The sequence below is a fragment of the Zerene cesonia genome, chromosome 17, assembly GCF_012273895.1.
Source record: "Zerene cesonia ecotype Mississippi chromosome 17, Zerene_cesonia_1.1, whole genome shotgun sequence".
NCBI classification, from domain to species: domain Eukaryota; kingdom Metazoa; phylum Arthropoda; class Insecta; order Lepidoptera; family Pieridae; genus Zerene; species Zerene cesonia.
The window spans coordinates 2,908,519-2,933,941 of record NC_052118.1 but is presented as its reverse complement, the minus strand read 5'-3'; the positions used below and the strand labels follow the sequence as shown (position 1 = coordinate 2,933,941).

The following is a 25,423-nucleotide window of genomic DNA, read 5'->3' as shown; positions in this document are numbered from 1 at the left end:
TTAATTCGTACATTTTTAATAACTGTGAAATACACTTCCACAATTGCACTAACAATCAAACCGTAAACAATATTTGCACTCAGACTCGCTCTTTTTATAGAATTAATTTAACTAGAGATGCCTGTTTTTCAAATATCGTTGAATTATTTAAATATTTAGTGTGTAACTTTAAAGAGTTACTATCGGATCATTATTTGTACCTGAGCTGAGAATATTAAATGTAAAATAAATATTAAACGAATGAATATATTGTAAGCTCGATATTATCATATTACCTGCTCATCGGACGCTTCGTTGTAATCAATAGAAATGCTCTCTGAATATCTCATAATCTGTGGTTAAACTTGAAAAAAAATAATATTTTTATTCAACCCTGACCATTTTAAGAACTGAATGAGATATCTGTAGTCTATTATTACTCCTCGTGTTTTGCGTTATTATTACAAAACATTTAAACGGCTGAGTTCAGATACTTAAATTAACACCAACCATTTATATTTTAAAACACAAGAACAAGACAGTACAAGACAGTACACGTCTTGGGTTATTCTAATTTCATAGCAACGTAAATTTCAAAACAATATATTGAAAAACAGACACCAAAAATAATCACGTAGGCTGTGCCGTAATATACACGATATATTATTAATTATGCATTTATATTGTATAGTATTAAAATTTTAGTACAAAACCTAAAACGCTTCTCATACTTCTTATATATTTAATATCTATAATAACGGACTGATACATTTATCCTTTAAATTTATCAATACATGAATATTAATATGATTTTTTATTTATTTTATTTAATGAAATGATTTTTTTGAACCGGGTGTGACGTTCTTCAATACAATTTTTTTTTAAACTTAATTATTTTCCTATATTAAAATGACGATCACAATTTTTAAGTGTTGTAATAATAACCATAATAACTATGTTAGTGTTATATAAATGAAATGAGAACCTTAGAGCCAGGTGTGACAATGAAGAATAGGTTTGAGTTTGAATAAATTCTTTGAGTAATAAAAATTACCTCCCGATTCACGAAAAAAGTGATTTAAAAATATAAAAAAAAAATGTATTTAAAAAGGGTAAAATATGTATCTATAGACAAAGTAATTTATCAAAAAGCTTTGTGGCACATACGTTTCTACTGCCACAGCTTGCACTATGGTTCTTAGAAATTCGAAGTTATGTCCTAAAAATGCACACAATATTTGGTGTGAAACAACTATTTACTACAATTATTCTATCTAATGCACTTTATGTCAATTTTTAAACAATTAAAAACATCAATAAATTAAACTATTCATGGTTTAAATCTTTACAGTTATAATGTAAAAATCTAGCAAAAACTAATTACCTATGTATTTTATTTTGTATCACGCATTATATTTGTGATATATTCTTCATGTTATTTTATATTCAAACATAGTCGTCAGTACTAATACACATCAGTCGATTAGTATTAATACATACGTCAATTTTAATATTGCATTAACGCCTAGAAACTTTTCAAAATAATACAAAACGTACTAAACTTACGAAACACAAAATAAAAATATACTTCGTAATAAAATACTTTCAACAACAGCCAAAATAAATTTAAAGAAATTAAAATGATTTCATTTCATTAATCATATAAGACGAATGACATGAACACGTGAATAAAATTACTGAATGATGATGCAAGTATTACTAATATTATTTCCTAAGCCCCTTTCTGAGGATACCGTTATTATTATTTATCTAATATCTATATATCTTTAGTCAGCCGATTAGTATTGCATATGTTAATAACTTAAAGCAAGAGAAGTGGCTTTTATATCGTAAATAACATTGAAATGGAAAAGACTGATGTTGACACAAAAATAGATCGATACGCAGATAAGATTATTTTATCTTTCGTTATTTCCACGTGGAAAATATCAGGTCAACGACCTTGGTTATTATATTAATAGAAGCGAGAAAATCGTCAATGTGTCACGTGACTTACTTTTGGACAAGCTGTGCATAAAAAAGGGCGGGAAATAGTGTCACTGTCAAAAACTGCCATTAGTTATAATTGGTGTGTTAGTTGTACTTTTGCATTTCGAATGCGTAATTCTATCGAAAATGTGTGCATAGGTGTTAGTTATATTTATTTATTATTAAAAGGTATAAAAAAACAGTATTCAATGAGTGGACGATTGCCAAACCTAAATAAAGTTCTAGTAACTATTAACCCTGAATTTCTTATTTTAATTATCTTTATAATACTACACTTTCGTCTGTTTCCCACTTAATTTTGATTTAAAACAAATCGTTGCTAATGCAAAGTCGGTAAAAAGCAAACTTTAAATTTATATATACTATTGAATCTGGTTATAATAGTAACAAAAATTGATTTTTCGATTACCTATATTAATTTTCATTTCAACAACTTTGGATACAAACATACGAGTACGTTTCTAGAACGCTTATCACTAAGAACACATTGTATTTGATACCTATTTCTTATTATTTGGTGGCGAATTATTATTCGTCATGCAAATTTGGTGAAAATATAATGTGGCGAAGTCTGTGCGTATTACTTTGTTACTTAAAGGCGATAGGACAAAATGTCGGTGGTATCAACGCACTTATAACAAAACACATTTGGAAAACATCATAATAAATGCTTAGCGATCTAGCCAATTACAGTACTCGCTGATAAAGTCACTGATAGCCTACTTGACACTTTTTGAACGATCTATACTTTCATTACAGCTATACAGAACATATGCAGAATTGTAAAACTAACTTATAGCTGCGTCACAGCGTCTGGATATGTCCCGTATAATAGTCAGTTAAAATAGCAAGTAATGTATGAAAACATACGTCAAGTGTTAAATAGGCTATCAGGCGCTTTATCAGCGAGCGGTGAGACTGGCTCTTAATCTCATAACTTGTAATTTCGGTATAAATAATACAGTGAAATGCATTCGTATAAACGTTATTTAGTTAGTTGTTAGATATAATTTGTGAAACAACTAATATGTATGGGGACGTGGCGTCCCGCAGTGCGTTAGGTGCCGGCCGCCTGTCAGACCGTCAGCCGAGCTTCGCCCATCGGGGATGGTAGTAACGAGCTGGAAATCAAAAAGTTTTATTATAATTTCGCACATAGACAAATATTCCTTGGCTCGTCACGTGAAATTCGACGTGATTTTATATAATTTTAAAATAGGGGCAAAGCATTGGTTCACAGTTGATGTTCAATTAAACCATTTAATCATAAGGCGAAAGACATATAAAAAATATACATTTGATTTTTAGTTTTTATAGCATTTTAATGCTTAACAAATGAGATGTTTTTAACAATAGAAAAAGTTTCATCACGAGGCGGGATCACGGGTAAGCGTTCCTGCGGTTTAGCAAAATGAGGCGGGTTCCAATCCTGCCTGCGTGATCAAATTTTTCCTATTAACAAAAATTCTCAAGAAAATATATATCATTAACATTCTCACCCGCACTCCAATGCGTCTAAATTCCTAGCAGTAGCGGCGCCTTGTCCGCCAGCGCCAATATTAGAATTGACGGACTCGGTTCGCGAGCCCATGTTCCTCTGCCTACACATGTACGGTGTGACTGACGGCGATGGAGTGCTTTGCTTCTGCAACATTTAAACGTACACGTAGAAATACATCGAAAATTGTCGAGCGAATTCTGTGAAGTTGCTCTGTCTTAATGTACAAAATTACAAATGTACTGATAAGATATTTAATTGGATTAATGTAATTACATAAAACAATAAAACAGCTAAATTAAAAATGAACTACAAATAAAAACAATGTCTAAGAATGTAAGGAAAACAGTATACAATGAAACTTTGCTAAACCATGTCTTATTTTTCAAATATAGACCATAGACCACTCAAAGAAAGATAGAAAAGAATTGTAAATATACTATGTATACAACACTACACAAGGAAAGCAATTTCTGCAATTACTTCATAAAATATATACAAAACCGATACGATCGCATGATAGGTAAAATTACTGACCATATTTATTTTGTGAATGCATCGTTTTATCGTAAATGCCACCCTCAAAAGCTAGTACTTTTTAAAAACAAATTGCAATGCAAACAATGTAACTACCAGCACACATAATAACAATATTGAAATTTGTTTAAAGCCATTTATCATATGTCTTTATTTTAAAACATAAAACGTTAAAAAAAAAATTAAGGTGTTTATATGCTTGGCAACAGTTTTTTACTAGCAACACAGATATCGTGACAAAAACTGAACTGTTCGCTTGTCACACGGTCGTAATTTAATCTTTAATCAAATTATGATAAAAAGTACGTGTCAATTTTATCTGTAAACATACTGTTTCATGATCAACGTGTAAAATGGTGCGTATTCATTAATATTTTGTCGTGGTTTGTTTATCTTTATGCATCTACTGTTTTGGCGTGTACAATAACTAATTCAATATTAAAAAATCAAATGTACATATTTTTATTGAGTTCTATTGTTGATGTCATTATGAGAAGTTGTATCAATATATTTTAAACTGTTGACTAATATAACTAACTTTTGTATATCGTCTCGAATTCGTCAATTTACATTCGTGTTCTCAAGTGGAACACAATTTAAAAGATACCAAATGAGGATCCCGTACAAAGATAACAACTCCGTTATCACGCGCAATAAAACCAGGTTAAGTTCAATGCAAATATTTTACTATTTTTAATAATACATTTTACATAAGTACATCGTGTACATATATTTGGCACATTTACATAAAATCTATTCATGATCACAATTGGCAACAATAAAACTATTCAACATCACATACAAGATATGTATATAAATATTATACAAAAATAACAACCTCCGTTGGTATGTAAAATTGGCTAGAAATAACAATTTCATATTAAACTCTTCGAAACGTCGGCGAGGGGCGTAAGGCTCAGAACGGCTCGGCCCGTCGGTGGCATCTCCTTGAAAAATATTACCGAACCCTTATTGTTTCTAAACTGTAAAACTGCAATTGAAAAAGAAAAAAACAAATTTCTACCTACTGTCCTGTGAAATTTAGACTAACGGTCTTATTTATAAAAAGTTATAACACACTAGCTGCACCCGGCAAACGCTGTTCTGCCTTACTCTTGTCATTTAGGGGTATGAAAAATAGATGTTGGCCGATTCTCATAGATACAGGATAAGCACAAAAAATTTCATGAAAATCGGTCAAGCCGTTTCGGAGGAGTATGGCAACGAAAACTGTGACACGAGAATTTTATATATTAGATGTAAAGGCTCGCTGTACATAGTCAAACATATAATCGGAATTTATGGAAAACTGTAATACGAATGTCAAATGAAATTTTAGAATAAAACTCTTCTATATAGAGGCCTAACCCCTACCTTAATAGTGCTATAAGGCAAAAGAGGGATATCTCAACAGCTGATCATTAAGAAAAATAAACATATTTTGATATTAACGTATTACGTTCATTAAAGTTTTAGGGTTCTATATCAAAGGAGTAAAACGAGACTCTTATTAAGACCTCGCTGTCCGTCTATTCATCTGTCTGTCTGTCCGTCCATAAGACACCAGCCTGTATCTGTAGCCAAACAGTTTAAATTTATATATAGCTAATATATTTCTGTTGCCACTATAACAATAAATAAACAAAAATTTTTTTAAGTAAAGATTGGCACGGTTGAATGTTTTTTTTTGCAATAATCATTAGCATAAATTTTTTAACGGTTTTTACGGAACCTAGCGTCGCTAGTCCGACTCGCACTTGACCGGTTTTATTCAAATCGACATCTTCCTGGACTCTGGCAAATGTCATCACTCGATATTGAGAGAAAGAAAACAGAGATATGTTTGTCAGATCCATTTTCTGAGCTATTTTATTACTTATTACTTAACACATTTAATACATTTTAACTTAAGTATGTTTAACACATTCGATAGTCTATTTTTATAAATAAGACCGTTAAACTACAGATCGTTTGCCACGCACACATTCATTACGGGCGTGTACGTTAGATGCGTGCAAATACAATTTGAGTATCGTACAAGTGAATTGGTTAGGGCCATAAATATTATTATAAATATCAATATATAACACAGGCAGTAGGATAAGCAAAATTTAAAGGTATATGTACAAAGGAAACGTTAAATTTTGGGTTAAATATTGTTGTGTAACTTCTTTAGAAAAAAAAAATTATTAAAATGTGGCAAATAGAAAAACCTTTTTTCCAAAACAGAGATCCAAGTAAAAAAAACTCAAGTTTTAACGAAATTCTATAAAATTAGTACTGAAGCGGAAAATACACAAAAATCCCTACATACAGTTACCATATATAAACATCTCACTTGAAATTTAATTTACAATACATGCCTAAAACAACTCTAATCAATCTTTGCATCCTTATATATGAAAAAAAGAGATAAAGAGAGATACAGAGAAGAGAGAAGAAAGGAATAAAATAAAGTTGAAAAAAAACACGCATCTAAAAATTAATTACTTTTTAACGGATTACTAACTTAACTACGACCATAATTCGAATAGATCGCGCTTTAAATCCGTCAAAAAATAATCGATTACCAACCGCTAGCCTACACTTAGATAATACAAGCTAACACACCTGTTGGTTGGGCCCGCAGCACGTGGCGTTGTGGCAGAGGTCGTTGGGCGGACAGTGTAACGCGCACGGCGCCTCAGCTGACGAGCTGATCATCTAGGAGAATTAACATCATCATCATCATCACTAACAACACTATCATCACCATCACCAGCAACAACATCATTATAAACAACAACAATATCATTATCAACAACAACAATATCATTATAGTCATAGACTAGTGCTAGCCTGATCTATCACCAATGGTTGTTCAATGGTATAGTGATACCCTGGAGCTCAATTCATCAGAATGATAAAGTCTTATAGTATCCTCAGTGGGATTGAAACATAAAACTATTAAGCTAATGAAAAATTAACCTGTCCTCAATTGCGTGGACAAGGATTTAATTTAATATCAACCGGTTAAAAGTGTTTCTAATTCACATACCTACACATATTTATCATTATTTATTTATTTTTATCCTTTTTCTGAGATATTCATCTCATTCATTATATTTTGTCTAATAATTACTAGCGTTGTGCGACTTTGAAGAGTAGTCCAGTCAGGCCTTTCTTACTTCATGCATTAATGTACGTTCCTGGAGAGGATGGTACTACGCCATTATTGTTTGATTCAAAAATGGGACCTTTAACAAATTTCCTATCAAACACAAGAAAACACATCAACAAGTCGATATTTACGGCGTGCGGTTCGATTTTTAAATTAGTTATTCACAAACAGCTATTTTAATTTTAAGTTCGATAAATATTGACAACCATATCGGAATTAAAAACATACTTCTATTAGGTATGTTTATAATGCAATGATGCAGATGAATATACAATGTTGTTTAGAATAACAAAACCAAAAAAAAAACAGCTGTCTGTCAGTCAGATTAAAAATTTTCTTAACTATATAGCGATAACCTAATTTATCAAATCAATTATAGCTAAATACCTCATTGCCATCCAGGGGCAGTTCTACGAACTCAGGCTGTATGGTGGTCGAGTGGATTCCCTCGTTGTGAAAGAACTCCTTCACCTTTTCAGCTATCTTCATGTACTCCGATAGGTTTCTACACCTGGTTAAGAAAAGTTTAAAAAAAAGTAGAGTAAACTAACACGTAATTATTGACTATTTTTTTTTTATTTTACATATTTTTATTTTTCAGATCGTTTCCTATCTTTAAACAATTTACATTCTCAATACAGACGAATAATATCATCAAATAATTATAAAAATAACATGGGCATGCTTCCGCAAATCGACGTCAAGCGCCTATTTTTCTCATTACATATAAAATTTATTTATTGTATTAAAAGAAAAAAAGGTAAATAATTTCATACAAGAAGGATATTATAAACCAAATGGTATAAAGTAAAGTGAACAAAGACGCATTGTCCATTGTTGCTACTGTTCAAACGAAGTTAATGCACTTATTGCATATTATCACAATCGATAAATTTCGATAAGATGGAAAATAATTGATCGTACGCGATTAAATTAGCTTATATTGGCAATTGACTAAATACATCCGTAATTCGTTGTTACTATGTTGATTTTTTCTCCCTAAGATGTAAAATATTAATTAAAATTTAATCATCATTATCATCCCTATACATTTTCCCGTTGCTGGGACACAGGCCTCCTAAGAGGGTTCAGATCATGATCCACCACGCTAGCCAAGTGCGAGTTGGCAGATGTCACATATCGTCAAACTTTTTTAATTCTCATGTTATCTACAAGCGCAGATAAATTCAAAAATCAATTTATTTCCTACACGGTCGCCTCGCCTCGAACCCCAGGCCTATCGATTTTAAGTCTGAGGTTCTCACCACTGTGCCACCAGTGCTTTTAATATTAAAATATCATTGGCCAATTATTTTGTGGTATAAATCTACTTTTGAAAAGAAAGCGTCGTTCACAATGAGGCGAATCCCGTGCGGGGCGCGAATCATCCACACCGATTAAATTGCGTCAGCTTATTTGTATGGGCATGTTCACTTTGGCGCGAAAAATTTTACACGCTATGCGGCGAGATACGCACGGGAGTGTCGGATTTTTGGAAATGTTATTGAACCTTGAATAAACGATATCCTACTAATACTACTATCCTACTAATATTATAAATACGAAAGTTTGTAAGGATGTGTGTGTGTGTTTGTTATTTCTTTCACGCAAAAACTACTGAATCAATTGCAATGAAATTTCGTACGTAGACAGCTGAATAACTGGAATAACGTATGGGCAACTTTTTGTCCCGATATTCCTAAACTATGCAATAATTTTGTTTTCTTTTTCAAAATATTGGAATCAAAGAAAATTCGCAAAACTCTATGCAATGAGTTTTCATTTCAAGGGCCCTATTTCCGCAGATAAGAACACGAACACAACTATTCGGCTGAAACATCTCATAAGATACTCTAAAAAGAGCTCCCAAAATATATATGTGCCTAAACGATATACCATACACGATTTTGCAAGCAAGCATCTTTTACTCAAACACCGAGATGCATACTGGTTCACTGACACACGGAGAGACAAAGACTCCTGGCCGTCCGCCAACGCGACGCGGAGTTTAATTCCGAAAGAGTTTTTCGAAAACAACACGCAAATGGGATTACCTCGATCCACAATGGAACGAGAAATCAAACAGTGTTCGATGTTTCTATCAAATTATCGAGACTAATTAAATTTGTTGAGAGCGTATGAATTTTTAAGTGTCGGTTTCAGAGATTTTATATCAAAAATATAGAGACTAAGTAACCCATATATCGTGTATATTGTAGGAACATTTTCTCCACGATGTATTCAGATTTAATCGATTTGTATACGTTTTTATAAACTTTGAAGAATATTGCAACATTTAGATAATAGATAATAACAATAATCTCAAAGAACATATTGTACTGTACACATTAATTAACAAATTAATATAATTATGTAAATTAGATATATATCAGTCAATTATCTCCGATAATTGAAGGAGCAATTTCTATAAGCATTACAGTAAAATTATCTTCCAGTAAATTATATGTTTTCAGATGAATAATTTCATTCATAATTTTGCTAAAATTATAAATATAAGTATTAATTAACTTTAATCATATTCATACTGATTTTTTATGTCATAGCCAGCAACGGAGCTGGTGGTTCGCCTAATGGTAAGGGATCACCACCGCCCATGAACATTCGCAGAGGCAGTGCCTCTGCGGGTGCGCTGCCCGCTTTAAGGGATAAGGGAAAAGGAAAGGATTGACGATTGGAAAGAAGGAATGGACTGGGAACGGTGAGGAAAAGGAAACGGGCCTCCGGCTCCGCTTCTCCCCGTACGAAACACAGTGACAAGCCACTATTCACGTCGGTTTTTTGTGGAGGTGTGGTAAGTACCCCGGTACGAGCTGGCCCAATTCGAAGCGTGCTCGACTCTCATATTAAAAATGAGGTTACGCTTTTACTGTTAAATCGTTTTTGGTACGTATATAAATATATAATTATATGGCGTTAATGTTTATTATCGACTGTTTGACTGACTGTTGACTTATAATGTTAGACCTGGCTCAGTGGCGTGCTATAGGAGGGGCCTAAGTCCAGCAGTGGACATTAACAGTGGACATTAAAATTGATAATGATGATGAATGTTTATAAAATAAATAAATAATTTCATGAAAATATCAAAAATTGAAATGGCCCACGGTACACCATCTGGCAACCCGGTTTCATATAAATGTTCAACACCTTGCTCCAGGCCAGGTACCATGAAGTTTATTTATGCATTTATATTTTATTCATTATTATCAAATACTGCTTGATCATTTATAGGTTAACAGGGCCACAGCATCGAGTATTAATTCCTTCAAAAGCTAATAGTTTTGCTATCATACTATATATAGGTATAGAAATTAAAAACTTTTCGAGAGGAGACTGACCTCTCCCCGTGACCACGCTCGCTGTAAAGTGTTCGAAACGTCGGGTTAATAATATAATGAATAAATCGCGTTTAAAATCCGTTGAAAAGTTTTTAATTTCTATATGTATAATACTCGCGTGAAACCAAACACAAGAAAATACTATATATAGGTACTATATATTTTTGATTATGGCACTTATTAACACGATTAATAAGTGCCACAATTTTTAAGCAGACGATTTGTACATAATAACTCCTTATCGACACAGTGTATAGGGCTCCCCTTATCAAGATAACACTATTTGCAACTGTCCTGCTACCCAAGGACGCAAGTATCTGCCAGTCGAAGAACGGAATTCTATACATTTAGTGTTTATCTAAGGAAGGAGATTATATCCGAATTCTAGTAAGGTAATTATGAATATAAGGAAATCGTGAGGGCAAGAGGCATTAAATCAGAATGGTATAAAATTACCTATTAAAGTAGAATTTTGAAAATAGCAGATTCTTTCGTATGTGAAAATGTCTCCATGTTTGTGACTTTTTAAAAACACTGCATGAACTTTTATCAAGTTTCAGGTAGACAGATTATACAGTAAGTTGTTAGGATTAAGATTATATAGTAAGTTGTTAGGATTAAACATAGGCTACTTTTCATCATAGGTAAAATATTTAAATTGTTGTCTTTTTTTAATTGAACAAACCTTATATGTGCGCTGGCTATAATCCTGTCACCAGCCAACTGCCACACGTGGAACTCATGCACAGCCAACACTCCATCCACTTTTTCCAATAGACGCCTCTGAATAGCGTCCACCTGGTCAAATACAAATATAACCAATATAATTGATATAATTTTATTTATACATATAATTGAATTAGCAGTAAGAAATTTATTTCATCTAAACATGAATAGACATAATTAATACCTTAATTAAAGGCATATCAATGTTGTTTTTATTATACAAAACTTGTAAATTGTAAATATATCTAGTAGGGATTTATAACACTCGTTGAATATCATTGAATCAGATCGGATTAAAAATTAATTTTAGTTACATACACTCCTATAGAAGGCTAATACTTAAATGAATCGAATACTCAGTGTATTCGAAATAGGTCAAAAGTTGATATCATTTTTTTAACGGAGCAAAGGTCAGGTCATAATTCCCCATAAAACCCCAATCAATTTCTTCCATACTAGCATTTATTAGATAAAATATACATTGAATTATTATCCCTAAGTTCACACATGACATAAATTTAATAGAGATCCCATTTGTATCCGTGTTTATCGAACACGCTTCCAAATCGAGGCCATTGTAACGCCCGACATGATAGTGGTTGGTTGCGGTTCCTTGTATTTTTGAGCGTCAACTGTTACATACTAAATTCAATGATAGTTAGTGAAAACAATTTTAACAACCGACTCAAAAAAGAAATAGGTAATGCGTTTGACTGTTATTTTTCGTGTTTGTCACCTCATAACATTTTTTTAATAGATAGTTATTGAAGCAGAAAGTATACGTATAATAACATCTATTAAATCATCCCGAATTTAACGTGTGTGTAACCACGGGCAAAAGCTAGTATCAATTAAATAAGCTAGTATTATCCGCAACAATGAGACTGATTAGCGAAGACTTTATTTTTATTCTAACATTTACAAACCTATACAATTAGTGCATTTTCCTAAAATTCTTTTCCAAAAGTTGATCATCACGCTGTCTACAATTAATATTATTTGGAGCGTATCAGTATTGTCTTTAGTATTTCATTTCACCCGCCAAAGAGCTGAAGCGTTCATAATGAAATTTCACAGCGAGACACAGTGACGTAGGACCGTCACTAAACGTCAACACAGTGTTGTATTGTATTTGTTGTTTCTATAAATATTTCGTTTTGTATATGAGGGTTTTTTTTACTCAATACTTTACAAAATTCTGGTAGTAAGTATTATCACACAGCAGACTCTAAAGAGCAAAAGATGAAGTTTGCTAAAGTGAAGAGTTAATTTTGGCTGCGCTTTTGCGTCCTGTTATCTTCATCAATAACAAAATATATCCAAACTTAAACCGCAGTTGGCTTGATAGAATAAAACAAACCAACTAATGGATAGAGTAACTTTCGCACGTATGAAATTTAATTCATATATAGTACAAAACAAGTCAATTCCTGCTATATATCCCAATGTTTGTTAAAATCTTTGGATACTACGCAACGACTTATGATGCGAGTATTTTAACATATATAATAGCACCAGAGAGAAGCCAGGTCGCTAAAAGGTGAGTGATTAATAAGCGAGCGTGAAATACTCCCTAACCATAAGCTGATTTATCAACGGAAACTAAAAAGATTACCTACGAACCATTAAAGCCTCCTTAAACACAGACTCTTTTATCATTAGAAAACAACAAAAAAACATAAAATAAGGCAAAGACGCAATGCATAGTCTCGTTATCGCTGTACAAACACGAGATATGAATGCAACTGTTTAGCTCCACACACACGTGCCGAATTCGCTTCTGGTTTTTACTCATAACTTATTTCTATGTTTTTACAATTAAAAATTTTAAATATTTTATTTTAGCGTGAGGTACTGTTGTTTGTTAACTATAATAACAACTTTCATGTCAATTAAATCCATATATATCTCAGTCTGTCGCACAGATAAATCAACTTATTATTTAGCAAGGCTTTTATTTCCAAATTTAAAACTACCCTCTTACTATACCTGTATATGTGTGGGCACGGTCTGCAACAGAATGAGCGCCGATTCCCTCAGCAGAGGCCACACGGAGGCTAATATGAGGATCACTAGAACGATACTGAGTGCCGGATCTATGTAGAAACGGTACTCCCACTCAGTCAGCCACACCACTAGCGCTGATGTTACCACTATTAGCGAACCTGTAACAAATTATTAAAATTTCAAAATAACTAAGTAGTAAGATTTTTTTTTTTTAGAAAATTCGAAAGAATGATCATTTGGAATAGGCCTCTGGCCAATATCGGGTTTATACGGATATTTGTCAGAAATAAACAATTTTTATATTTATTATGTCCGATTTGGGAGTTAATTGTAGAAAGAAAAGAGACTTACAATAAGAATTATTAATATAATTCTTAATTATTAGTAGATAAATCAAGCAAGTCACCATACTTTCATTCATTGTTTTTTATATATATTACACTCCGATATATATTTTTAACATAAATATTATAAGAGTGAACATATCGTTTATTAGCAAGATAACTGTCAGTTAGTTTCAGAGAAATTGTAAACAGGCAAACAATGAAAATGTCTTTATAAATAAATAGACACGTTTACTTCAATATATATAAGTAGTATATAAGCTTATATAAGCTACGAATGATTGGCTTCACTCGTGTCCGAGTTCAGTTTCCCTTCAGCTCGCTTCTCTCGCGTGATACTCTGATAGGAAATGTGTTCTAATCCCATGTGTTAATCCAGACTATATACTGTATCTCAGTTCTTAATGCAATATGCTCAGTTCTAAACACAACCGTCCATTCTCAGGAATCATTACATTTTTAATTGTCATGGAAGAAAATATACTTTATTTTAGCATAGAATGCCTGATGCTTAGAATGTATACACAATATTTAAATTCCGTTCATACATTCTTTCGAGCCGTTTTTATTTTGCGCGCATTATAATTCAGTGCACATATTTTTAGAAGGATTTAGACAGCCTAGCGAAGTGGAACAAAATATTACATTAATGCGCCTCGGCATCGAACAAGCACTAGCGCTGTGAAACACCTCGCTTACTATCGTATAGAACTATTTATTTTGGTAAATCACCATTCTGGGTCACCTTTCGACGCAATACCTACATGGCGGTATCTTAACCTTTGTAATTACAAAAATATTGTGGCACATTTACGGTAGATTACGATCGATTACTGTGTTATTTTATAATCGATATTTAATAATTATCGTCTAACTCGATAAGATTGACTGGAAGAAAGTGGAGCAAGGTTGGTATCGGTGACGGTGTTCCAAAATAATGTCAATGGCAGTTTGGCCGGTTATCGAACCGCCGGCGTTTGAAAACAAACTTTTTTTAGAATAGCTGATACGTATAAAAATTGTACTATTTTATTGGTTGCGCCGTAATTTCTTGGAATATTAATGAAATTTTGTAATATTATAGGTTTAGCCAGTATGTCTCAATGGTGTGTTGACTGCTGTCGGTCTGAAGAATAAAAAAATATACATAAACACGTAAATTAACCTATATGCAAACTACATATCTATTAATACATCTTTAATGTAATGAAAGACTTAAAATTTTGTGACTTGTTACATTGTGTATGTCTGCAGTCTTTATATTCCCAAATATCCTTCATATCTTCATATTATCATCATATCTTATTATTCCCAAAATTAAGTATCCTGATATTTCAAATTCAAAAAAAAAAAAGGTTGTTTCAATATCCAACGACTCTGACGTAGCTTTGAAGGAAATATTCGTACTTATTCGGCATTGCTTATTTCAATTTACGATTGACAAAAAAAAATACAGAACGTGTGACTAACTCAAAATCACTCAAGGATCGACCGCCAATTTCCTCATTGAAAGTTTAATTAGCGAATGCCATTGAATAATAAAAAAACTTTGTGAATACGCCGGATACGTCGATTGACGATTTCTCGGAGCAATCTCAGGAGCATTCGAATAAATACTTGCTTACTTCTTTACTAACATATGCTTTATTCACTAACTAGAACTAGAATAATTTAGTTTGTTTCATTGGCTGGATCTATACGATCAAGTGAAGTCCCGTGTCCCAACATCTGTTTCACTGATTGATTTTCTTACCGACAAGTAGGTGACCAACCTTCTGTATAATGCCTAAACGAGATTTTTTTTGCGACTTCCTACTGGGAACTGAACACAGGACTACTGTACCAGGGAGGCGGTCGGCGGTCTATAGTTTCGATTGACACTTATAAAATATTGGTACAAGCTTTTTTAAATTTGGATAGGACAAGTTGGCTTTGGGTGAATATTGATAGTATTGTTTAATTAGAAAGATTAGAACCATCGATAAGACTTTAAAGTCGCTCCACATCTCTTCTATATAAAGTTGAACAATATATTTGTTTGTATGCGTGTTTATGCCGGGAAATACTGAATCGATTTCAAAATTTCTTTCACCGTTAGATGAAGTTAGTACAAATATCTTAGAAGAAGCATTTTAATACTTTTAAAGGAAGTATGTAAAACTACTACGTTTGTAGACAGGACGCAGTGCACCACAACGGTTTTATTAATTTATACATACATACTTATTATACATTTCTACTACTACTATACTAATTATACATTTCCTTTCTATTATTATTATACATATATATATAATTTTAACCTCTTTGTTGCATATTCTTATCGTTAAACAATTAACATTTCACATTTAACAATCAAAGTTTGCATGTTTTATTATAAAAAAAGTAATCATAAAGTTCATTAGCCGAGCTACGAGGCCGAGACAAATATATATAAAATTTGCTAAATACCAAGAATATATTATCACCCTATCAAGATTTACGTACGAGATCTAAAGGTATCGATACGTGTCGCCACTTGTCAGGTCTGCTGGGTCGGCTGAATCTTAATCCTAGTCAATATACTTTATTATCATATGAATATCTGTTAGTATTCATCACTCGTGAGATTATTTCATAATTTTTGTATAGAGTATATATATCTAGAAAAAAGTATCTCGGTGATAATATGGCGTTACTAATTTTATATTCAATAATTACAATTTATTAGCTGTCGATATACTACTGATATGAAACCTCCATTGAATGAAAAATGATGATGAATTATTCAATTTAACCCATCAAAATGCGAATTTACGACAATTCAAAGTATTGCACTACTGATTTTTTTCAGAAAAATGCCCTTCATCAAATTTGTAATTAAATAATTACATAACAAACGGTAATCGAACCCTTATCAACAGACATTATTACTTTTTTGTGCAACAATACCAAACGAAACCCAGCAAACGAGCTGGTGGTAAGTGACCACCACCGCCTTGCAAATGGACGTGCGTTAGTCTAAAGTTAAGCTTGATAAGGGGAAAAATGTAAGGATCTGTGGGGTTCGAAAACGGGCCTTTATAATAAATACCAGGTACATTAAACGTTGGTAAAACTCACCCAAAGCGTCCGACAGCACGTGCAGGAACACGCCCTTCATGTTCAGGTGGCCGGGGTCTGTCGGCTTCGGCGCCTGCTTGCTTGGAAGCTTGTCCACCTTCGGCGGCACCATTTCGTCCGTCTCCTCTGTATCGGTGGCTGCGTGGCCGAGGGCCATGTCCGCGTTGCTGTTCACCAGCTCGGTCAAGTGGCGCACGTTCGACGGTGGCGGTACACCGCCGTGCGTGTGCCCGTGACTGCTGCCATGCTCTATGTTGGGAGGTTAGTTTATTGAATTTCCGTGGCAACTTTTGCGTTTACCATGTTGGAAGTTGATATGGAAATTTGTTTAAACCAAGTGGAAAAATATCGCTGATAAACGGTTGGCAAACCTGATAATGTCGATACGATTGTCGTGTAGTCATAATTGTATATGAAAAAAAAAAATCAGGAAAACTATTCTTTCGACCGAAGCTTATATTATGTCACATATATCATGATGTTTAAATACCTAAATACATATCTCTAGAACAGTAATCTTAATATTATTTAGAATAAAAGAGATATATATTACAAAGTTATCAACGGACGTATATTTATGAGTATGCATCTTTTTCAGTTAGGGAAGGGTTTAGCAGGCGAAGTCTACGTATAAATCACTTTCCCACGAAAGCCTCACCGTGGCAATGTCCAATCGCACAATCCCACATGTATAAATATATACAACAATCATTATACAAAGGGATTCTCGGGAAATTAATACATTGTTATTTCCAGGAAGAAACGACGGCAGAATGACCCCGAGCGAACTGAACGTTGTTTTTATTTATTTAAATCGAATCGAATAATAACCAAGAGGATCCGTTAGCTGCTTATGCGATGAATTATTTAAAGCTTCCAATACACATCGCGCCTCCTGTCCAAATGTGACTTTTATCAAGTGTAATCTTCGATAAATAATAACAACTATTTACACAAACTAAAAGTCTACCTAATCTGAGATTTGGGTAGACTTGAAGAGAGTAATCAAGGAACGTCAATGATTCCTAAACATAAACCCGATGTTAACCTATGACAATACACATATTTCTTACAATCATAATAAACGTTTCTTTCTTCCGAAGGAATTTAATAGTGTCGTAATAATCATCAAGTCAATACTTGGGAACCAAAACAAGCACAATTACTAATGAGATCACGCGCGTTGTCAGGAACTTAATATATAGTTCCTTGGCTGCGTATTTAATTTACTCTGAATATTTATAAGTTCCGTGTCATTTTCTACACGAGTTTTCTTTATAATATAGTTTAAGAGAATTGTCCTACAACATGCATCTTATTTTATACGGATTATATGGTTTTCGGGGATCAGATTTCTCCCCTCCCCCCCCTCTCCGACCTCAATTAAATAAGTATTGACGTGTTTTTTTCGATAAATGTCTTACTGTTAATCGCATAACTTTCTTAACATAAAGGCGCATTTATGCGTGTTATGACTATTGTATATTGTATAATATTCTATAATTTTTAATATAAAAAGACTTTTTCATTACAACTATAATAACTACCAATTAAATTGATACCCGATGAGTGCTTTATGATTGTAAAGTTGGCATGTTGGTACCTTTATTGATAACATGCAATTATTTCACAAGTATTGTTATCAATATTGTCGGTTATTGTTCTATTTCGTACAGCGTTTAAGCATTAATTTCAATATAGGGAACAATAAACTATTCGAAGTCTATTGTCTTACGCCACTGTTGTGTTTACCTACGTTGTTCACGTTGAGTCATTGCGCCTTCTGATCGATGGAAAAATAGTATTTTGACGACGTTTATGGCATACGTTGTAACACAAGCTCATAATAAAAAAATATATATATTTAGTATGTTCCAACTGCTTTTAAGGAGTTCAAAATTTTAAAGGACCTATGGCACAATGACTTATCGGAACTAAGCTGATGAGCAGACAATACAAACGTGTTCGCGGCCAAAAGTCTAAGAAGCTAGCGAGACTTTATTCGAAACTTGTCTTTCTCGTCTCGACACGTGTTTCGAACTTTTTTCTCAATAAAAAATATGATATAGCTTAATATGACAGTATCTCATAATATTTGGAGTAAAGAAAATTTTCTCATCACCTCTCATTTCACTCCAATATTCCACACGTATTATTATCATAACATTGATACATTAAACAAGTGATACGTTCAGTTCTTATATAAACTTTGACCAAGATCGTAATAACAATTTGCCACTGAATGTGTTTGAAAAAGCGTCTAAAATTTTTCTTTTAATATTGCCGTACCAGTCGAGCCAGTCGAGCTAATGATCGTTCATCACAACTAACCGTCATTTTTATAGACGAATGACTGTTTTGTACTAACATTGTGACGGAGCAAAACTTCTGTGTTTGTATGAAGAATATTGGTACATAAGTAAACAAGGTTAGGTTTAAGAAAAAAACCACATTTGTTATAATGAATTTGCTAGCTATCCTAATATTATAAAGAGAAAAATATTGTATGTTAGCATGTTTGTAATGTTTTCCCACAAAAACTGCTGACCATTTCCAAAATTATTTCCCTCTTAGAAAAATGGCTATACATGTATTACAGAGGAAGCCGGGGGAACAGCACATGTCTATGATTGTAATTTGTAATAGCAACGCAAAATGGTTTTGGTCATTTATCGATTTACGAAAATACGAATAGAAATACTGTTACAATTATATTAGCGGAGGTATTCATCAAGACTGAATTTTGTCCATAGAGAAAAATATTCAGAAGACGGGTATACTTCATTCATATACGTAGGTGTCATAAAATGAAAACATTAAAAAAAAACAATTCGGCGATAATCTGTGACGCAGAGACATCGCAGCATCGGTTTTCAGTATTAAAATACATACTATGGTTTATTACCAACGTTACGTTTGTATGCAGTTTTTATCGTTATTTTGTACCTATTGTGTTAAATGCAGTCTGTTAACATCTTTCATTTATTTGCTCCACTACAACACAATGCATTATCGCATTTAGAAGAAACTTATCAAGATCACACTTTTTATTTTCAAAAGCCATGGCGAATTACCTAGCGTTAATGAAATCACGAGCATTTATTTTATTATAGCCGTTTGCCCCCGGATTTGTTCGGGTTGTTTCAGGAAAAATAAATATCGTACGTTACTCCTGACTAGTATAGAATTGTATAGTGAAGATTGTTGTATCTTTCTTTTGCTTAAAAAAAATCATGATCGGATCAGTACTTCCGAAGATAACAAAGACGAAGACAAAGAAAAAATTTATAGGGGTAAACAAAAGAAAAGTTTCCCTTTTGAATACATAAGCCATACGTACCGTGAAATAGAAACAGTCCCACTATATTCAAAATCAGTCCCAGAGTGCCCACAGCGACCAAGAGCTTCGCGTTGTGTATTATCTCAATATTGATGAACCGCTGCACAGCTTCCACGGTGATGCTGAAGCATAAGGCCACTAGGAACACGGCATTCACCAGAGCACCTAGCACCTCAGCCCGCGCCCAACCGAATGTGTTCTTTGACCATTTCTTTGGTGACATCTGTTGAACAAGATGAAATTTACTATTGTGGATTGGTATTAGATAGATACAGGGGAAAATTCTCTTATATCTAACTACTGATATGCATTTGAAAAATAGTAAGTTTTGGTATTTACAAAATGTAAGTCGACACACTTTTATACAGATTACCATACACGTATAGGTTATGTATAAATAAAAATTGTTTTTAAGTAATTTATAATATTTATGTTTTAAATACATGATATCCTTACCTACCAATACATGATATGTGACGAATTGTACCATACGAGGAAGATGAATCATACGGGTCCGTAGAAACCGGAAATAATTTTGCACACCAAGATGGTGATGAATATTTAAGGTATTATGCCGGTCAGTCATATTCGCACGAATTCGCAAACCCATACGTAAGTACCAACATAATTTAATTTTCATGTAACACGCTGCATTTCGTAACGTAAAATACTTTATTTTTATATTTAATGACTCTACTATCTTAATTTATAAGTATTGTTATTAAAAGTTTTACTTCTCAATATGGACAATATTATATACTAACATATTGCCATATTCGAAGCGAATGTTATTTAACAAAAGATTTCATAATTGAGATAGATTACTGTCAAACATTATTGACAGTAATTTGTGTCGATGTAGTAAGAAAACTAGATATTTATATTGATGACGAAATTATGCACGGTACACTGCTTAATTTTAATGGTGCATTTACTAAATCGTGCGAAAAGCGAGGGTAATATCGAACACGCATATAGAAACAGTGCGCAAGTGCACTGTATTCGTCTTGAGATTCGCGTATTCGCGTAAAGAACGGGTTTTGGACGTTACACGACCTTGCTGTACTAATTGCAAATGCGTGAACAATTGCGAAGACACCCGTATACGAATGTTTGGTTGAGTGACGAATGCGAATGTGTAAATGCACTATAAGAATACTTTAAAAAGGAAAATCCCTGCGACTGTCAGATGTGTTGAGTCATTCATATCATACTATTAGTATTTCTCGATACTGTAAGGAATGCCGTACTAGAATATCCGTTTCTGACGTCATACAAGGTCTTATCCTAATGCAATAGTTGTATGCTGAAGTAAAAGAACGAATGCAGGGAGTAGATAGTAGATACCAATGCTAACTCGTTTCCCTATAAAGTTATTTAGCTCAAAAGCTTCAAATCATTGTTTATTTGCTTTCGAAATGCTTTGTCTTTCAAATCAAACTGAATACATGTACAATAATGAAAACTACTACTAGTTTTCGATTTTCACAACAAGTATTTGGGCAAGTTTATAGTTTTCTTTATCGTAATATGTTGTTGTTTTAATATACGGCTTAAAAAAAGGCAATAATATGTTCTAGCGTAAGATAACTACTATTTGCCTAAATACGTAAATATTGATGCAAGGTCGTTAATCCCTTTAAAAGGAATAAGACTTTTTACATCTTATAAGTTCTAAAAATTCGCCTGAGGGTTTCCTCGATAAAAACTATCGTATGCTCTTTCGCGGGTCTCAAACTACGTCTATAGCAAATTTCACCAAAATTGGTTTAGTCATTTAGACGTGAAGAAACGAACAGACATTGTCACTTTCGCATTTATAATATTAGTTGGGATTAGTAAAAAATACTACAGAATGAAAGCGCCCTCAATTCCAAAGTTGAATCGCTTATTATTGTTACGGCGCTATTTACTAAATTTCTTTCTATCATTAGAATGTGTTTTGGTATTTCGTAAGCGTGTTATTTATACTTCCATGCGTTTTATGCTAGATTTTTTAAGTTCAGAACTAGCCAGCTATTACGTCATAGAAACAATGAATAATGATGTCACTTCATCGTTGAGATGTTTGTTTAAAATAATGAAATTTAAGAGCCATTGTAACGTCAAATAACATATTTTCTTAATGCATACGACAGTCTTTAATACATATACAATGGTTGAAAAAAAAAACAATAACTTATATACATAGTTGATGTTTTTTTTTGTGGTAAACTTAGGCAAGAAGTTTAGGATTTTTATATAGCCATCGTGCCTACTAACTATAACAAAGAGTAATGTTTTGATTGTTTGTGTTGGATGAACACAAAATCAACTTCCAATTTTATATATATGTATTTTCACAGGCGGAAAGCTATTTCCTCAGTTACATTCTAAAATATAGTGTTATATATAATGACTAGCTGTCCGCCCCGGCTTCGCTCGTAGTACATATATAGCCTATGACTTCCTCAATAAATGGGCTATCTAACACTAAAATAGTTTTTCAAATCGCATCATTAGTTCACGAGATTAGTGCATTCAAACAAACAAACAAACAAACCGTTCCCACTATAAACTAATTTTGATAGCTGATTTAAAAAAAAAAATAATAAATACTATTTACCTCAACAGTATTCTCAATAAAAATATGCAATAAATATGCTGGTAACATTAAAACAAATAGATTCAGAATGGCATTAAGCATATATTATATAACTAGTTAATTTACAGAAAAAATAAATACAATAAGTATGATAATAGTTAAAAGTACTTTTAATTCATGAAGCTATAATTTTTTTTTATCTAAAGTTTATTAATATAAGCAAATCCTAAGACATTGTTTATTATTCAATATGAAGGCTGAAATTACTTAAAAAATAACTTAGATTTATAAATATTTATTATTATTGTATGAACAATATAAAATATATTAATACACTAAGTATATGTTGTGTAAAGAGCATTTTAGATAAGAAAGGTTAAAAGTACTCTGTAAAAGTAGAAAAAACTACATAATATTACATTATGTTAAGATCAAAATGGGGCAGTCATTTAGCTTAGCCAGACACATTGGAAGCTAAACCTAAATTACTTGCAGCCCATTTATCTATAACGCACTGAAACAAGGCAGCAGCCAGATTCAGTTGTGTCTACAATATATAAATTGAGGTGTCATCATCATCAGCCCTTATATGTTCCCACAGCTGGGACACAGGCATCCTATGAGGGATCAGGACATAAATCACCACACTGGCCAAGTGCGGGTTGGCCAATGTCACATGTCGTCGAACTTTTGATTCTCTGACATGCCGGTTACCTCACGATGTTTTCCTTCACAGTTTTAAGCAGTGGTGATGTTATCTACATGCCCAGATAAATTGAAAAATCAAATTATTTCCTGCACACTCAACCGGTCTCGAACCCCGACTTATCGATTTTGAAGTCCGAGGTTCTCACCACTGAGCCTATAGACATATAAAAAAAAAGTTTCAAACTACAGAACTTTCATTTTTGAGAATAAAAGGAAAACTTACCTTAACTGATAAAAACGCTATGACCAGGGCGGCTACATCACTGAGCATGTGAAAGGAGTCTGCTACCAGTGCCATAGAGTTTGTAACATAGCCGACAACTAATTCCACTATAAAGAAACTGCCCGTCAACCATAACATCGATAATAATCGACATTTCTTTCCAGAATACTTCCCCATATTTCCTGTCAGCAAGATATCAAATTATTAGCCTGATTTATCCCTACATATCATATTAACATATAACACAGTCTTTATAAATATTTGTACACTTGATAAAAATATTCATATTATCTATATTTAACTTTCATAGCTATTGTTTACATATTAATATTATATGTAAACAAATATAATGTAGTAAATCCAATTTAGTCTGTATTACAGTAGAGTATATATTAAATTAATATTTATTGTACACCATTCTATATATGATTCTAACAGAGGACTAATCTGACTCTCATATATAATTACTCTTCAACATAAAGCTCAAGATATAGCTAATATCTTAAGCAATTATTATATCACAACAATTTCAAATTAACAGTGATAAGAAATAGTGTACATAAAACCTAACAAAAAAATTAAAATCTATAAAATCCATTCCTTCAATTTATTAAACCCATTTGCATGACCTGGGAAAACAATGTAACTTCATGTTTATCATCAAATTGTAGAGTGAAACTTCAACCACTTTTTTTTTTCATTTTATGTTTTGGATCATGGGTATAAAAAATTGAGGATTAATTTGAATTACTTGGAATTATAGATTTAAAAAATAGACCGATAAATAATTAAAAAAAAAAAAGGATTACTGATATCGTAATGATGCAATCATCTCTAAGGTTTTGTAGTGAATGGATTATGATGACTAAAGCAGTATAGAAGCTGAAAACATGCCTTTGCATCTGGTTGTAGGTTAATTTTTAGATACTTTAATGAATTTAGTTTCAAAAAACTAAAAAATTTTATTGATAAAATGAAATTGTCTTACTTGCTCTTGAACATAGCACTTATACGAATAGAAATTATTAAATCTCGACGATTCTAATCAGGATAATAAGATAATAAACTTATGAAATTATTGTATTGATTCCTTGATAAGTGTAGAAAGTTTTAATTTAATCTGTCCATTTAAAATGGGTGAATATGGAGCCTCAAGGAATGATTTACATACAAACATACAAGTGAAGCTTATAAAAGCGTGTTAAAAAAAGAGTCATGGATACATGAGGGTTAATGGTTGTTTACACTTAAAATCTATGAATATACTTACAGGTTAAATGTAAATAATTAAAATCAATAGAATTATTTTCAGTATGTTCCCATTAGTACGTCCAATGTCAATTATCAAGATAGAAAACGCAGAATCATTTGACAAAACGTTGTTCACTTATTAATCACCGAAAAACATAAAGCACCTCCGATGGCAGGATACGATAACCATAAGCAGCACAAAAATAGAAGTATTCCACTGTATTCACGATTTAAAAAACGGTACTCCGAAAAAATTTTAGGATATCGTGAAAGCTGGTGATAATGTAAAATTATATAAACACTACAGATTTATTATTAATGATTTTTTGCACATGTTCGTTATTTAAAATGTTAGATTTTAAATTTAAACACAAGTTTATAGCACTGCAGCTATGTATTAAAATATTTTTTTACAGTAAATGCGAGAGTTGGTAGCATACTTCATCAACGATAAACGATGAACGAACTGTGATGAACGACGGATCATCTGAACAATTTTATGAATTGCACAGATTAAAAATAAATATTAAACAATAAGTCCATGTCACACGATACCGATTTCTCGAAAATCGATTAGTATAATTATCGAGTGAAA

The 25,423-nt window shown here is 32.6% G+C and overlaps 1 protein-coding gene across 3 annotated transcripts; it reads right to left on the bottom strand.

Moving 5' to 3' along the window:
* LOC119833258 (zinc transporter 1) lies at positions 1-25,307 on the bottom strand. 3 transcript variants are annotated; one of them, XM_038357222.1, is made up of 10 exons: positions 24,848-25,307; positions 23,578-23,759; positions 20,063-20,285; positions 16,723-16,971; positions 13,259-13,434; positions 11,229-11,341; positions 7,572-7,695; positions 6,635-6,727; positions 3,489-3,634; positions 1-3,110 (listed from the first exon to the last, which is right to left on the bottom strand). In XM_038357222.1, the coding sequence occupies exons 2-10, from the start codon at positions 23,752-23,754 to the stop codon at positions 3,065-3,067; spliced, it is 1,347 nt and encodes a 448-aa protein (XP_038213150.1). In that variant the 5' UTR covers positions 23,755-23,759; positions 24,848-25,307; the 3' UTR covers positions 1-3,064. The 3 variants fall into 3 exon arrangements, with proteins under 3 accessions (XP_038213150.1, XP_038213151.1, XP_038213152.1); XM_038357223.1 differs by lacking the exons at positions 1-3,110; positions 3,489-3,634 and adding an exon at positions 4,706-4,971; XM_038357224.1 differs by lacking the exons at positions 1-3,110; positions 3,489-3,634 and adding an exon at positions 4,880-5,015.
* Between the last annotated feature and the right edge of the window lie 116 nt (positions 25,308-25,423).